Source organism: Andrena cerasifolii, chromosome 6, assembly GCF_050908995.1.
Source record: "Andrena cerasifolii isolate SP2316 chromosome 6, iyAndCera1_principal, whole genome shotgun sequence".
In the NCBI taxonomy this organism is placed as follows: domain Eukaryota; kingdom Metazoa; phylum Arthropoda; class Insecta; order Hymenoptera; family Andrenidae; genus Andrena; species Andrena cerasifolii.
In genome coordinates, this window is record NC_135123.1 from 15,702,801 (window position 1) to 15,719,664 (window position 16,864).

Consider the following 16,864-nt stretch of genomic DNA (forward strand, 5'->3'; position numbering starts at 1 on the left):
TAAGTTCCGTGAGAACTTGATCGCCACCCTGGCCAACTATTTGTTAACCCGCCGTCTAAGTAGTACGCTCGCGAACCGGCGCAGCTGGGTCAGGCTGGAGCCCCGGCGACAAAAGGTGACGAATGCCCGACGCCACGCCAACGGCGGGTCCGCGGACAATGTCCGAATTCTTACCACCGAAAGCTGTCCCGGCTCAAGATAAATCCACTGGAAACTCGATAATTCTCGAGAATTTGCTGCGGCAATGATCTGGTTATGATCTTAAACGTTTTACACCAGCTCGGCCGGATGGCGGTATATGGGATTAAAACGTAATCCCCTGTCGAGAAGGCGGTCGGAACTGAAACCCGATGAGAAAGATAGCTGATTCTCATCTAGGTGAGCCACCAGGAATGACAAAATTATTTTGTGCTCGAAATCCAGGAGAATCTATATCAACCGTTTCTTTCTATTGCCCAAAGGCTAAGGCAAAGATTTCACAGACAGTCTTCTAATATCTGTACGAAGTAGAGCAACTTTTTTAAAATTGTCTAGGAACAACGTGACCCTAAGAGTTTCCTAGAAAAATAAATACGAATATTTTTGCTCAGAATTACAATTAACTGGAACCCTTTAAAGGGGCAAATTTAGTGTGAAAAGAATTCGTGTAAAAACGGAACTAACAAGGGAAGATCCCGAACCGGAAAGTTCAAAATATTCTGAGACTTTGTGAATATGTAGGGGATTTCCTCCTGATTACAACGCTATTTTTGTTTGCTGCCTAAATTCACTCTAAGGGGTGAAATTAACCCCTGAAAATTCAGCTAGTTTCCGACTTTGTGTTATAACTCGCGAAATGTAAGAGATAGAAGAAAAGTTTCAAGACAAAAGTCACTTCTTTTAATTAGATCTAGCATTTGGTAAACAATTTATTTTACAGTTCTTGAGTTATAACAGAAAATCGGATAATAACCGGATATTCAGGGGTCAATTACACCCCCTTAGAGTAAATTCGGGCAGCAAATAAAAATTGCGTTGTAATTAGGGGGAAATTCCCTACACATTCATGAAGTTTCAGAATTTTTTGAATTTCCGGGTTCGGGATGTTCCCTTGTAAGTGTACTCGCCGACTCCTGTCCTGGAAAGCAGCTATAATATTTTTCATTATTATGGTGCACTGGATTCACCACCACCGAGACCCTCCGCGTTTCACGTCGAAATGTCGTGGTATTCAGGGAGCGTTTTAAGTGTCGCGCATCTCCGAGTGCAATTTCCAAAAGTTTCGAGCTGCATCGGAATCAGTAATGCCGGGAGATCAAAGTCAAAACTCGGCGACACTGCGGCGCTGGAGCTCTTGGGTGTCCTCAAGCAGACAGGCGTGCTTGCGAGTCACGAACAAAGTACTATTACTACGTTAAGTAGCACGTCTTGTTAACTCAAAAAGCGATCTCCCGCCGAGACTCTGGGGAAGTCGTGCGAGCCGCGAATTAACGTAAACGCGATTCCATTCGTCCCGGGCATTGTTTTCCCCTGCTGGCGAAACGCCGTTCCGCTGGCTGGCTAGCGATAGCTGTGCTCCCCGCATTTCGTGTCTTTACCTTCGGAAATTACGTCAACAAGGAGAAACCACCTTCCGTGCCCGTCTTTTTTCCCACCCCTTTATTACCTCCGAGCTTCTTATTTCACCCCTTCCTTTTTCATTTATGAAGTTCTTCCCGTAGTTTTACATTTTCCAAGCGCGCTGTCCATTTTCCTGTCTACCTCTAAGTACCACTTTCCCACCCACCCGCCCCCCTAGCCACCTCTTCGTGTTCCGCCGAACGGCTCAACGTATCTCGATTCTACGGTCTTTCTCCAGCCAGCGAAATGAAGTCCTTCCGCTCTCCTAGTGTCTTCTTTTCGAACGGCCGCCTCTGCTCTCCATCCGTTCCGACTATAACACTTCACCCTCAATTATCCCCTAAACGATCCCCGCCGCAAAAACCCGAGGAACGAACCCAATTTATCCGATCACTCGCGGAATGTACTGACACAGCGCCTCTTGTTCTTCCCATTCACTTTATCCTTGTTCCCTCACTTACATTCCACTCCATTTTACCCCGTTACGTGCTCCTTTCTCCCCGATACCTCTGCGCCTTGTTTTTCAGCGCCCCGACGCCTGTGGGTTTCCTGACTCAGGTGTCAAAAGAGTGAAGCGGAAAGGGGTTCTCTCAAAGCTTCGACTGTAGAAAAGTCTGTACTGAATTTAATGGCAGGATAGTTTGATAGTAATTGGAGACACGAGGGGGAAATGGAAACAGGAAAGGAGAACGGTAATTAAAGTAGCACGAATCGAGTTTAAATTCAAGATGATGCTATGGAATGTGGAGAAGTTTGTGTGGGAGACATTGGAAGTAAGGAGAACCTCTTCTTGTGTCTTGATATTAATTGATATAATAATCTTGCTCGTAGTAAAACCACACTGACCAGTCAAGTACTCTTAAAAACACCACTGATAAAAATGTTGTCCATTGTATTATGTCCCTCTGAAACATTTCCTCGGATCACTATCGATTGCAATGACATTTGCGCCGATCAATTAAAATGGGGCACGCTAAACGAGCCTATTATGTTTAAAACTTTATGCCACCTTGAGTGGGTGCTAAACAGTAACGCATTTTCTTTACTAAACACGTTACTAGAGTTTTTCACTTCAAGTTTTTTAAGGAGTATTCCACTTTGGCCTATTATTTCACTGTTAATTTTGTAGTTATATTTCTCAATATTGCTATAAGAATACAGGTTAAATTGAACGTTAAATAACTTAAAAACTACCGAATCAATTTTTCTAAATTTTTGCAGGGGGTTTAACTAGGTATTGTATAAATATTGATTCCTGACGTTCATCCTTAAATCACTATCTTCTTGGTTTCAAATTGGTTTGAAAAATACTGGCCGTCGAAGTTTGAGGTGCTCAAAAGCATTCCTATCAGAGCGAATAGTACCCCACACCTAATCGGGACACAATTTCCTTTCAAGCCTTCGCCAATTCAACAGTCGCGATCCCGTTGGTAAATTGACACACGACGTAAATTTTTCTTCTATCAAAAGGCCACGCTCTATCCTCTTGCCCGTACAGTCTATGAGAACATTAACGATAGAAAATTCAGATTGAAGACAAGTGCTCTTCGTTGTTCCCTTTGATGTACGTCGAAATTCTCGTGCCATCCTACACGGGCCGGCAGAGTAGGGTACTTTGCCCTCAGCTGACCATTCGAGTGCTCCTTTTAACCGAGGTTGAATGCGTGTTCCGGGCCCGTCGTGGAAAGAAGAATCCGTGAAGCGAGCTCTTTGTAAAAAATTCTTTGACGCAGCTCACAGCCGTGGAGAGGAAAATATTTGCACCATAGGAACCTGCATCGACTTGGGAACTATTAATAGTATGCTATGTTCGGCTCATTTGACGTGGGGCGGATATGGGGATGTTAGGAAAATGAAATTTAGAGATAATTGAGTGCCCTCCTTGGGATTGCCTTAGGTCATAACCATAACGTCCACAGACCAAGGAATCTGGGGCTTCATTGCTTATATTATCAAGCGTTTCGAGAAAAAGGAAGATTTACAATAATTTCCATTTTTAGTATTGGAGATGCATATATATACCTACTTCGTTGATCATGTAGGTACACTGGTTTAGAATCGAATTTTCAATCGTCCGAAATGCGACTGCACACTCTGCGTAGGTGCAAATAAAAAGGGGCCAGGGACAAGGAAATGGAAATGGTAGAGAGATGAATTTGATTAAGAATTACAATGTTAACGTTAATGGTTTAATTGGTGTATGCGGTGTGATGCCTGCCTGCTTTGCAGCATGAATTCTGCATTGCGAGGGAGATTATATTAAAATGAAATTATGCTGAAATTGACCAATGACACATAGACTACACAATAATTATTATAGAAACTAATAGGTCTATGTAATTCGTATTTAGCGAGCTGCTAATAACTTCGCTTTGCTATTGTACAATAAAAAATCAGATCATGTGAACGCGCAGATGCGAGTCAGTGGAGCGTGCAAAAATAAGTTCGTAAATGTGTTTCGAAAAATAAATTTTACGAAATAATATTGATTTGCAGGTAACAAGTTGTAACTTTGTGAAGCAAACTTGGTACATGGATCCAGTGCATGTTTTGGTGCTCAGCAAATTAAAAAAAAATGTTCCAATATGGGGAAAATTATTTATTCATAATTTCAGTAACGTATCTATATGCTATCTGCATTTTTCAATGCTTATCCAAGATGTTATCATCTTTAATTCTCTAGCCAGGTCAGATTTACTTTCCTCCACTTTGAAAATACTCCCTCATAATCCTCTGTTCAATATTGCAAACTACTTTACCCTCGTCGCGATTACCTTTCATCCTCCACCTATTAATCCGTCACTTCCTTACTCAAACACTCCTCATATTTTTTAATTTCTTTTATTAAGGGGCACTAAAAATCCTTGGGCAAACCTTCGCTTACTTCCACCCTCTATCGCGAGCACAATACACGCGGATTATATTTTTAATCCTCTTGTAGTTGAAACGCCTAACAGAACGACTGTCAGCCGCAAAATTAATATCGCGCGACCGTTATAAACAGTGGCAGAGCGAGTGAAGAGATACGTGTTGCTAATGAACTTCAAACCATTTGCATTCTCTCGAATGGTCGAGAACCAACTGACCTATGAGAGAATCCTTCGCCTCGAATAATCAACACCTGTCCCCGTTGAAGGTTGACGCAGAAGTGTCGGTCAAATATTATTCAGAGTTGAAACTGCTACGTTATTTAAAAAAAAAACTGAAACTTTTTGTTGATTAACGGATAAAGAAAACAGATGTTTTTGAAGCAACTTTTGGAATAAGGAATTACTAATTAATCGTCGCATTAAAAGGGCGCACGTGTTCTCATTCTGCTCTGGTCCTGATTCTGGCCCGCCGAACGGATCAATGAATATTAAAATGGTAAATCGATACTCGAACAACGCGTGTATTTCAGTAACTCAACCTCGGGCTCGTTCGATCGTGCCGAGCTGTGCCACTGTGTCAAATCAACCGAAATCAACTTTCCTCCACGCTTTCGCGTTTCTGTCGCGGTAGCTTCATTTCGCTGTCATCCCCTCGGTGGATTCCCAATGCGAGCCTCGTGTCGCCGTAGTTCGCAAAAGTACCAAGAACATAGCCAATTTCCTCGATCTCACGCTGAATACGTGAGCGCTTCTTTCCCGTTTCTCTTTGTTTCCCGTTCTAGCCCTGCACTCGCCCCCTATCCCACCCCCGCCCTCGTTGTCCGATTTAAACGACTCCCTCAGCGTCATCGAGAGGAAATCTTACTCCGGTGAGTGAACACTGCTTCTCCTGTTTCCTTTAATCTGCATCAAGACAAGAATTTCAAAGGGTTCGCCCGCAGGGAGACGAACGAGCTCTCTTCCACTTCGGGTCATCGAGCTTAGCGTGACAGTCGTGTTGCTGCTTCACTTTCGGACGTAGAAAAATTATTGGTATAACTGGGTCTAATCGAATGGAAGGTAGCTCTTATGACACGAACGATGGTTGATGTAATTTGAGAATTTCTTAAGAAATATATTCTTTTGTTGCGGTTCCTCTTACCAGCTTCTCGTTTTCGGAAATATTTATTAGACAGCTCTGCCCAAGACTGCTTTAGATTTGATTAAAGATGCTTTAGATGCTCAGGGTTAAAATTCTGCCATATATATTGCAGATGTATGCAGACGTGTTCATATCTTCAATTATTCGACGAATTGGGTTTGACAGAGGATCGACTTGTATCGCTACTTCGATCCATGAACTGTTTAGTGTCAGTGCAAAGAACCCCAAGCCACCTGGTGAATTTCAGTCGAAAGCTGGCTACAGCTGTTAGTTTGTTTCAGAAGTTAGTAATGGGTTACATCGATTTGGGGGTAGTGAATGGGTGGTCTAATCGAAGATGTTCGCTGCAGTTCCTTAGAATCAACTCCTCGGTTCTGGGATTCCTCTGTTGGCAGTGCAGCAGTAAAATTCAATTTTCTCGAAACTGCGGTCTCCATAGTACCGGCAAATTTAATTATTTAAGTTTGCCGTAACTGGTCCTGCGAGGCGGAATATAATGCGACATGAATAAACAACAAAACGATTCGTTCAATATTCCCGCTGAGTTTGCAATATTATTTCTCTAACTGTAACTGATGCTAATTTCATGCAAAGATTTTAATTATTATGAGCGATTTAACTTTTAACAGCAGCAGTTGCTATACTATCAAAGCTCGTCATTCTAATTCTGTTTCGTAATATTTATCAGATTTATAATAGTTAGATTCTATTTCGTTTCTACTTTGCGACATTAATTTATTGTGATCTAGGTAAGAAGTGTAGAAATTGTACTTTATTCCGTCTGTACACTCTGACGTACCTTAATTAGATTTCAGGAAATAAACTCTAGTGACCAGCACCCTGTTTTGACAAATCCCGTTTCTCCTCTCGAGTATATTATTTCCAAGATTGCTAGAGCTCGCTCTCTCAGAATTCCTCATTTCTTTCTCGCCTTTACTGCAGGCTTCCAACCCTTTTATAATAGACATTTCTGACTAGAACGCCTCGGATTTTCTCCACGCGACAACAATTATCATTACTCCTAAAATTTACAAATATCTTCCACAATTGGAAGCAACTCTTGCCACGGCAATTTATCCTAATTTTTGTGCACGATCGTCCGAAGTGCAGTAGAGCTTCCCGCATTTGAAAAAGTGTTCGGATAAACGAATTTTCGAATAATAAAACAACCACTTTTCTGCTACTAAGCTTCATTTCTGTAAATACCTAGAGATCAAGAAACTTGACAGTTTTTGTAAAAATTCTCAAAATGGGCGCTATCGGGGGGCGGGAGCCCGAAAAGGTCTGAGAAACACTGATCTAACCTGAATTAAGTTTCGATCGAAGGCAGTACACGAGGAAAATATACATTATATACAAACACTATATTTGTAACAGGAAAAGGCATCCGATGTTGCTAGGAGATACTTTGTTCGGATGTCAGAAAAGTTCGTATATTAGGGTGTTTGGATGCGGGAGGCTCTACTGTTCCATTAAAGTAAAATTCACAAAAGTTTTCTATTTTGAGGCCTCAATTGTCACCGACGCGAAAGATGCAGAAATTACAGAATGTTTAAGTGCTATTCGGATCACCATCACAAATGAATCATCTTCAAAGCGATTGCTTGCCTAACCAGAATTTCACCGTGGAGATCAAGTCAATTCTCTCGTAGTCCCTCGCGACTACTTAAATTGCTTCGCGCGTACCGTTTCCTTTTACCCGGACGTTCTCTCCACTCTGTTGCCCTACGTAATTCTGTCGCGGAGCGGCCGTTTATTCCCCCTCAATTTACTCTGCATCGTGTTATCATTTACGGGAACAGCGCAGCCGGTTTTTACCCCCCGCCTCGCGCGGCGTATTTCATCGGGGATACCGAGCGCCTCCTGGAGTGCAAAAAGAATAGGAGCAGAAGCTCCGATCCAGTGTTTCCCTCGACAGGGACCCCCGAGGAGAATTGTCGATGGCTGGGTGTCATTAATATGCAGGCAAAAATAAATGGAATCGCATCGATGGCTGCGTGAACGGACTGGCAAACAGAGTTAACGAAGTTGATAGAACGAACGAAGTGATTCGAGGCGAACATACATGGGGCGTCGTCGAGGGAGGGTTGGTATGAATGTACATGGTTCAGAGAATAACTGTGAACAAATTGCACGACTAAACTTCGGCGAAGGATTTTCATAAGAGCTTGTTTACGGCGATGATTGATCGACTTCTAATGGGGGTAGTTTTTAATACCTTGTCCCCCATTGTTTCACGTAACACTCTCTGGAGACCACTGCGTGGGTTCTCTTATAATTTACTTCATTCCGACTGTGAAAGAAAATTTTTAAAGTAAAGCGGGAGAGCGGAGTTCTTACTTTAGAAAAATGATGGCACCCGCCGAGCCGGGTTCGCGACGACACCAAACGTGTCGAGCATAAAAGAGATAAACGGTAATCTCGATGGCAATATAGTCAAAGAAGGGGGAAAAGGGCGACCCAGCGCGACCTATCTGAAAAAGGCGACATAGCATGTACATTCCATGACGCCGGCAATATTCTGGTTCAGGTGTACGTGTCACGATCGTTTAACTTTTATGGCAGCCTCCCGTAAAAGAAACTTGCTCAGCGTGGCTGCGGGTACTCACCGTTGATGTGCAGGTTCACGTGAATGTACTTGGGCGGATGAGTGCTGACTTGACACTCGTACTGGCCCTCGTCGCTACTGTTCACGGGTTCGATTTGTAGACGCCAGTTGTCTGGGTACTGGAACTTCACCGTATACCTCGGGTCCCCTACATACTTGAGCGGGCCCACCGTCAGCAGGTTTACCTTCTCGCCGTTATCCTGTCTTCGCACCCAAGACACCTGCCGACAAATTCGTCGCGTTAGTTTCGATCGTTACTTCTGCAATAGTGTGCGATACCATTAAACATGGTCTGAGAAAATTAAATTCCCTTTTTGCTCGGATTCTAGCGGACCTAACGCGGCCCGATAATTTTGCCTTTTTGAAAATCTTCATTAAATTTTAATTTTAAAGGAAATGACCATACTAATTCCTCTAGGAAATTGCTTTCGCTAAAAAAAATCTTAGGACTTGTATTTGAAGCTGTTACGCACTCTTAAGTAAATGTCATTCAGACTTTATCTCGTAAGTGATACCTACAGTCAGAAGAAATTGATTCCGAGATTCGACTTTTAATATTTTGATCTTTTTCTAATATTCTTTTTACACGGATTCTCCGGGGCGTATCTATCGTGTAGAACAAAATTAAGTAAGTGTATTTACTTTGTAACTGGTAATTTTCGGGGTCAAAGGAAGACGGAAAACAGAAGAAAAATGTGTTGCATGTTAGAATTACTGTACAGGTAATCTATTTAGTGTACCTTGCTAGGAAGTTTAAGACAGATTTAGATCTCCTTGAATGATGTTCTATGTGTTCCTAGCTGGAGTATCTTTAAGCGTTCAACTGAACAGACGTAAAGCAACATAACTAGAGGTAAAGTAATATTACCTCCCCTAAAACGATCACTGGGGGCCTCAGAATTCAGAAATCATAGAGATGGTCGTCAATAGTTCAAGAGATTTGACTTTAGCAGTTTTGAATGGTCTTTGATGTATTTCACATACCCAAGGAGGACGTGCTTCTTTGAGCGGTCAGGTTGCGCAGTGGAGGTCTCACTAAAGGATCTTAATTAACGTAAAGCAGCTCGCCAATCCTAGAAATCTATGACGGTCGTCCTTGTATATACGCGTCTGTCGGACTTCAACGCAACGCTGCGTTACGTCAATGGGTGTTAAACACATTCAAGAAGTCCTGATTGCCATCTGAACTTTCCCAGACGATAAACTAATACTTCCTTCGAAGCTTGCATAAATCAGTATTCTCAAAACTATCGTCGCAATTTTTTCCTGTATCCTAAACCTAGTTCAGTTCACAGTCCTTAACAGTATTGTCCCAGAGGCGCTGAATGTTGACTTCGAGGGCAAACCAAGCCCGGAATTCGTTTTGAACAAAACTCTGATCCTGAAGGGGCATTTTGCAAAATCTTGCTGACTAAACGAGTTTCAGTTTGAGTGAAGGTCTATTAGCAAATTCATTGCTAAGACTACTTGGCAGACTAGAATCTCATCGCCAGCCGCGGTGAGATTCGGCCCTTAAAGGGTCGGTACCAGGATCCCTCTTAGTCGTTGCTAAGGGGCTTTTATTCAATTGCTAGTCCTACGAGTACTCGTTCAGCCATCGATCCCTTCCTGTACATCAATCTTATCCACGGCTCGGGCCCTTTGCGCGAGTTCAACCACCATTACGCGTTGTCGTTAACAGACAAAAGAGTTAATAGATTTTCAGGCGACCAATTACACTGGCAACGTATTTCTCACGCGTGTAACGGTGCATCAACCACAGCTACTACATATAACTATCGTAACGGAGACAAAGCGGAGGAAAGCAATTTCACCCCTGGGAGCAGTTGTTGGACGGGACTGATGTAGATAGCTCGTTCGTCCTAACACGGAACGTCTCTGCGTGTAAGCGCGGGTCTGTAACTTAAGTCTCATTGGCAAGCTCACTATTATATGTAGAATAAAACGCCCAGTTTTTCTAGATCCTGCGTTTACGTTGTAAAGCTATTTCAATATAACTTTATTTTCCTTTTGGTAGTGTGATAGAGCATAACAAACTGAACGTTTCTTATATTTAAAGATTCCTTCTATCTCACACCGCAGCAAGGTTACATGAAAGAGAGGAAAAAACTGTGATAACTTTGAGGGCTGATTTCACCCCTTCAGAGTGAATTTTCGAAGAAAAAGAAATTGGAATTTTCCCAACCCGGGAATGTTTCTTTGCGAGTCAAAGTTCAGTTCAAGTGAAAATTCGGTTCTGAAAATATTCTTGGATTGGCTGTCTAACATTCATTTCGGGTTTTCTCTAAATTATTGTTGAGGAGTGCTTGTCCATTGCTAGTGGAGCAGAATCTTTAATCACTCATAGAAACGTGGAGAGATTGCATGACTATGGTAGTTCGTTAAGTGAGAATTAATGAGGAATCGATCGATCGATGGAGATGGGATACACAGAGGGTGCAGAATCTGCAATTTATCCACGTAACTGGAATTGGATAGTATTTCCCAGTATTCCCATTAAGTACACACGATATCGTACATCTTCGACATGGATATGTAACGCACTGTTATCCAGCCAATAGGTCTCGGTTAGGTATTGGTGCGTATGGACGGCCATCAATGATGCGTGTGATCGCTACTGATCGTGATCGATTGCTTCTAGTACTCATCTCGACGAAGTGCAAGGAGTTTTATATAAATTTAGTCCATTCCATTCCGATTGCTGTTGATGAATTTGTGAATAGCATGGGAAATTGACTGTTTAAGAGTACAGTTTCAGTATTGACCTTTTATTAAACAGAAATCAATCCTCTCGGCGCACCCTGTATTCACAATTGCTGTCACTTTCTATTCTCTCATCTCTGATCCTTGCATTTCACACTTTGCACTTCATGGCTGAGCGGCTAACACCTTCCCATGGATCTTAAGGTGACGTGTAAAGCGCGTATGCAGACAGGCACGTCGTTTTTAAGTGAATTATGTGCTCCGAAAATATCATGCGCGGATAATTGCATTAGTCGATGTCGTCGCTGACAGTGATAGCAACAGCAACGACATTAATAGCCTAATATTACGCTGAGGTGAACGCGAGCTGGGTTGAGCCAAGTGCAACACTTTCAGGATATAACTGCGCCTGGCTAGATGAGTTTCTGCAGAGTTCCGTCGACGTTTCGGTGTTTCAAGGCAGCTCGAGCAAAACCTAAAAAGATCGTAACTGCCGCGCGTCACTTGCCTAAGCCCCTGAAGTATGAGATTTTATCAGTCAATTGATGCTTGACAGAAGGCGTCGTAAAAATTTCATCATGCATAATATCGAGCGAAGATATATATGGTGATTCTAAAATAACATTTTATCTTGAAATTGATTGCTAATTACGTTTAGGCGCGAAAAATATTGGAACTTGTTCCCAGTGTACTAATGTGGCGCAGTTATACAGTCTTGCTTGAGTCTAAAATGCGCCAAAGTCTGCTTATCTTTATAGTAGCACTAGCTTTACTACTCGGCTTCCCCGAAATTTAGACTCGAATTTTATAAAAATAATTTCTTTCTTTTTAGTTTTTTTTTTTGTGTAACTATTGTCATATTCATCTGGATTAGACAGTCATAATGAGGTGACAATGAGGCACGTTTCGTGATCCCAGAGTTTACCGGCTGAAAGTTTTTAGGCGACACACAAACATATAAACTTTCTGCTTTATATATGAGGCATTGAGAGCAACAACGGACTAACCCACGTTGAACATTTTTTCCCCCTATTTTATATGATTATAAGGAGGCTGAGTAGTAAGTTTGATAACGTAAATAGCTACTTATTGCTACGAATAACCCTTTGAACAAGTTGCAATGAATCAACAGTGTCCAATGACTTACACCTCCTCCAATCCTGCTCCGTGCAAAAAAATGTAAAGCACAAACCGTGACAGATGTGCCACTTTTCAGTGAGCTCTGTCGCGGCAAGGAAGGGATTAATTTAAATAAATCGTCGGGAGTAACGAAGTTGTACGATTCGGGATTAATCGTGAGTTATCGTCTTCCTAATTCCCCGCGAGGAGTAAATTGTTCGGGCGGGGGCGAGGGCGAAGAAGTGGAGGGGAAATGGGAGGCTGAAGGGAAGACTTACGGTTTTGTCTTGCAACAAGGATATTCTGCAGTCGAGCATGGCCCTGCCACCGGCCTGAACCGTCATGTTCTTACTCTCCCCCTCGAAATGGGGGCCCCACCGATGATCGTGATGATGCTGGTGCTTGTTCAGCGTGCTGTGCGCATCGAAAATGTAGTTGAGCATCGGCGCGTCCGTCGGTACCGATCGCTTTGCCGCCGTCGTCGATTTCGTTGATGCTGAGTCTGTTAATTGCGGTAGGTCTGCAACAAACGATTGACTCTGTTAACCGGGTGGCAAATAAACTCGTTACTCGGAAATAATTACACTTTGGACGACATGAGATACTTTCTCGCGATAACTTAGTAATTAAACTCCTGCAAAAGGAGGAAATATATTATGAGCTTGCATGTAGTATTTGCTGTCACCGGGATCAGTTAATTCGGCTGTAATGTTCAAATGTATGTTTCTAGGATCTACTAGTCTTTCTAAATAACCTGGCCTTTCAGTCCGAGTTCTTTTGATGACAGTTATCTTATCGAGTAGGTACTATACTGTGGATTTTATATACATATACGTGCAAATCGTCGTATTTATGATAATAGTACCTATAAACTTAACATTAATTTTCAACTGAAACGAACCACCTTAGTGATAACTAATTCTGTAGATCATAAGAAACTCCATTACTCTGAATAAAGTGTCGCAGATGCCATGGGCATCCAGTTTTTAATATATATATATTAAAATATATATTGATATATTAATATATTAACATATATTAAAATACATATTGATATATTAATATAAAATATATTAATATATTAATATATATTAATATAAAATATATTAATATATATTAATATATATGCACATAAAATATATATTGATATATTAATATATTAATATATATTAAAGTATATATATTGATATATATATTAAAAACTGGATGTCCATGGCATCTGCGACACTTTATTCAGAGTAATGGAGTTTCTTATGATCTACAGAATTAGTAATCACTAAGGTGGTTCGTTTCAGTTGAAAATTAATGTTAAGTTTATAGGTACTATTATCATAAATACGATGATTTGCACGCTGCTGGTCTCGAGGTTTCGCGCGAGTAAGCGAAACATCGATATGGCATAGACCTGATATCTTGCCGCCATATTTATTGTCTCCCGAGATTCACGTTTCCTCATGTTTGCAACTATTGGACAGGCAATTGGCAGCTGCCAGTGCATATGGCTGTTCGTGTTTGCCCGTAACAGTGCCAATACAGGCGAGGCTTGCAATAACTGCACGAATGTGCAAATAGAATGGAACGAATAATTCAGTACCTTTCGCTCACATATTGCGGATGGTACCTATATGTACGTAATTTTACAGCGTGGGTATCCAAATACAACAAAACATGCAAACAAGGTTAACTCAAATTGATACGAACTAAGTATTCGCTGAAAATGAACTTACATTTGGATATGACAATTACAATTTGGAAAAATCTGAATTCGTATCAATTGTTTTTAATTTCACTACATATATGCAATATACAAAATGTTTGGCGTGGAGACCATGACTTAAAAGGGAAGTTCGACAACGCGAAAATTCAAAAAATCTGAAACTGCAGAAACGTAACTATTTTCTGTTTCGGTAATAAAACAGTCAAGTGTGAAAACACTCTCCGAACGAAATTGTAGGTTTTCATATTAACCGTAAAAGATATCGAAGAAAAGTTCAATTTAAAATTTTCTGGCTTTCAACATCTTGCAATATGACGATAAAGAATTGTCGAAAAAAATGGTGGTGGGGACAAATTTTGAAAAAATAATGTGTTTCACAAATTCTTTATTGCTACTTTGTAGGACATAAAAAACCATTGATCTGTGAATTTAACTTCTATTTGCAATCTTTTACAATTTCGTAGATATTAAAGTTAATCTAAAAACTCAGTATTTTCTCGAGGGGGTGTTTTCACCCTTAGGACCGTTTTATTGCCGAATCAAAAAATATTTACGTTATTAGCGCCACTTCAGTTACATTTCTACAAAGTTTCAGATTGTTTGGAATTTCCCGAACTTCCCTTGTTAGCTTCTAACAAGGATGGGTGAACAACTTCATCTTGTATAAACTTGAACCTTTATACGGAAAATAAACGCGCCGATGAAGAAAATGCTTTGAAAATTGCTGCTAGACTCATCGGCCATACACTTTCTCCGGTCTACCGGATGCCAGGTCATTTAATAAGAAACATAAATTTTCATCAGAATGCAGAACATTCGTGTTTGACAATCTTTCGTTGTATTATGTCTGAAACAACTAATTTCACAGAAGATAAATCCCTTTAACCCTTGAACCTCGGATCGTTTGACTTAATTCCATTCGTATACACTTAGGGGTAACGTTTTCAATTATGTTCTCGTCTTGTTACCATCTAAACTCCTCATGCTTCTCAAGAAGTAATGCTAATAATAAATGACACGTGTAGTTTGATATGTGGACGGGTCAAAATTGACCCTGTGTCTGCCAGTCGAGGATTACACACATTACTCATGGTCGAGTAACACCTCGCTTAGGGAAGTTTCCGAAGTTATCGATCTTGGTGTCTGCATTACACCGTGCTTTGACTTTAGGCCTCACTATGCGCGCTGTACTAATATGACTCCAGCACCTTAGGTTTTATCTCCAGGTTTGCCAGACATTTCAGAGACAGAGATTCTCTGAAGTTGTTATACGTTGCCCTTGCTAGGCCTAATGTCGAATATGCCTCCATCATTTGGAGCCCCAGGCATGCTAAATTTATTAAATTAATCGAAAGGGTGCAGCATAAATTTTTGAAGTTCGCCTCACATATCCTAGGTAGTCCTATGGATTGAGCCGATCATGATTATGACCCGCACTTGCATTCCTTAATATCGCCACTCTGGAAGATCGTAGGCGCATTGCGGACGTGATTTTTCTCTACAAAATTATCAATGGCCAAATAAGTTGTCCTGATCTGTTTGCCTAAGTTACGTTCAATGCTCCGACGAGGAACATGCGGACTAGGCTTCTCTTTGTTTCGAGTCTACCGAAATGGGTATCAGTATTACACGATTGACCCATTAAATAGAGCAATGAGTATTGCTAACTTCTGTGGCGTGGACTCCTTCCTGGGCTCCCTTAATTCGGGCAGGACGTTACTACATAGGCATATTAATAACCAACACGGTGGTAGGTAGTTTATCTATTCATTTATTTAATTTATTATCTACTTATTATTGGTTAATCTATTGTTCAGACTCTGTAAACCGCACTTGTCTTATGTATTTTGTATACCATGGGGTTTCCCGTATAATTAATAATAATAATAATCCCTTTACGACTGATGTACCTACTTGAGATTGGCAGTAGAAACGAAGCCAACAGAATATACGAAAACGCGAACTATTTATCATCGCATTACCTATCCTACCATCGTGTAACTCAGTTTAATGTACAACACCGTTGATTCACTCCCCACTATCGTCCCCATAACGACGTACATCTCAGCCATCCCATATCTTTCACAAGCAAATTTCACAGTCAATTGGAGCCTCGCTGAAACGAGCCATTTATTTCATTATTGCGCAAAACTGGCTCTAGAATACTTCCTCGGAATGCGCCCCCGAGTTTATTGCTCCCCGCGGCTGGCGGAAGGAGAAGCAATACGCGAAACAGGCGAGCACGAGTTTGATGCCAGATTGTTGGAGGAGCGCGATATTTCTTCAGTTGCGGCGTCGATCGCGTGCAGCGCATCGGAAAACGATAAATACGTATAACGCTTAGATATTTGTCTAGCCGTATCCTCGCCGGAGCGGGCACGAAGCGTCACTTAAGTATAAATTTATACGCACGCTAACTCATCGAAAATGTACGCTCACCGTTGACTGCCTTATCTTCTTACCTCCCCCACGCAGGCTTCCCTTTTAAATTCTTAATCCTCTCCATCGAGTCAGCTTCGCCTGCAGTGCATTGCGCGAATTAGTGCACCGAGGTATAAGTGCACGCTTCTTACCCTCGACGGTGCTTCGTTACGTTGCCATCGACGAATTAAGGCCTCCCCACACGAGACACTTTCTCCGCCGTATATCGGTACGCGTCTTCTCAGAGGGATCTTCCCGTTCTTTCAAAATTCATCGCGATATATTCGCTGAAGTCACCGAGGGGAATTTTCACGCCCCCCGAATGCTCCCGCGAAACTCGCGTTCGGGAAACGAATTGGAAGAGGCGTGCTCCAACGGCAGTTCCGACTTTTCCGTTCCGGGCGGGCATTAGCTGCGAGAACTTTCGCGAGTGTTTCGCGGAGTCGTCGCGGGGAAGAACGGGACGGGGATAATCCGGAGAAGAAGTCGCGCGTCAAAGGGGATCAGTATGCGGCGGAGCGCAAAATTCTTTTTCTGTCTTTTTATTCTTCCGACACGATACTCTATCAAGTCTTTGCCCCCTGCGACTTTCCTTTCCCCCTTTCCTCGAAGACACTTCTTCCTGTACTCCTTCTTTATTTATCCCCCGATTAGACCTACTTAGTTTCCTTTGCCTGCCTTTTTGC

The 16,864-nt window shown here is 41.7% G+C and overlaps 1 protein-coding gene across 3 annotated transcripts in view; it reads right to left on the minus strand.

Moving 5' to 3' along the window:
- Positions 1-16,864, minus strand: part of LOC143370438 (opioid-binding protein/cell adhesion molecule) — a 288,077-nt gene that overhangs the window by 19,190 nt on the left and 252,023 nt on the right. For all 3 annotated transcript variants that reach the window (XM_076815570.1, XM_076815571.1, XM_076815569.1), the window contains 2 exons: positions 12,319-12,560; positions 8,220-8,439 (listed from right to left, as the gene is read on the minus strand). In XM_076815570.1, the coding sequence (XP_076671685.1) occupies positions 8,220-8,439; positions 12,319-12,560 (462 nt within the window). The remainder of the gene's footprint in view (positions 1-8,219; positions 8,440-12,318; positions 12,561-16,864) is intronic.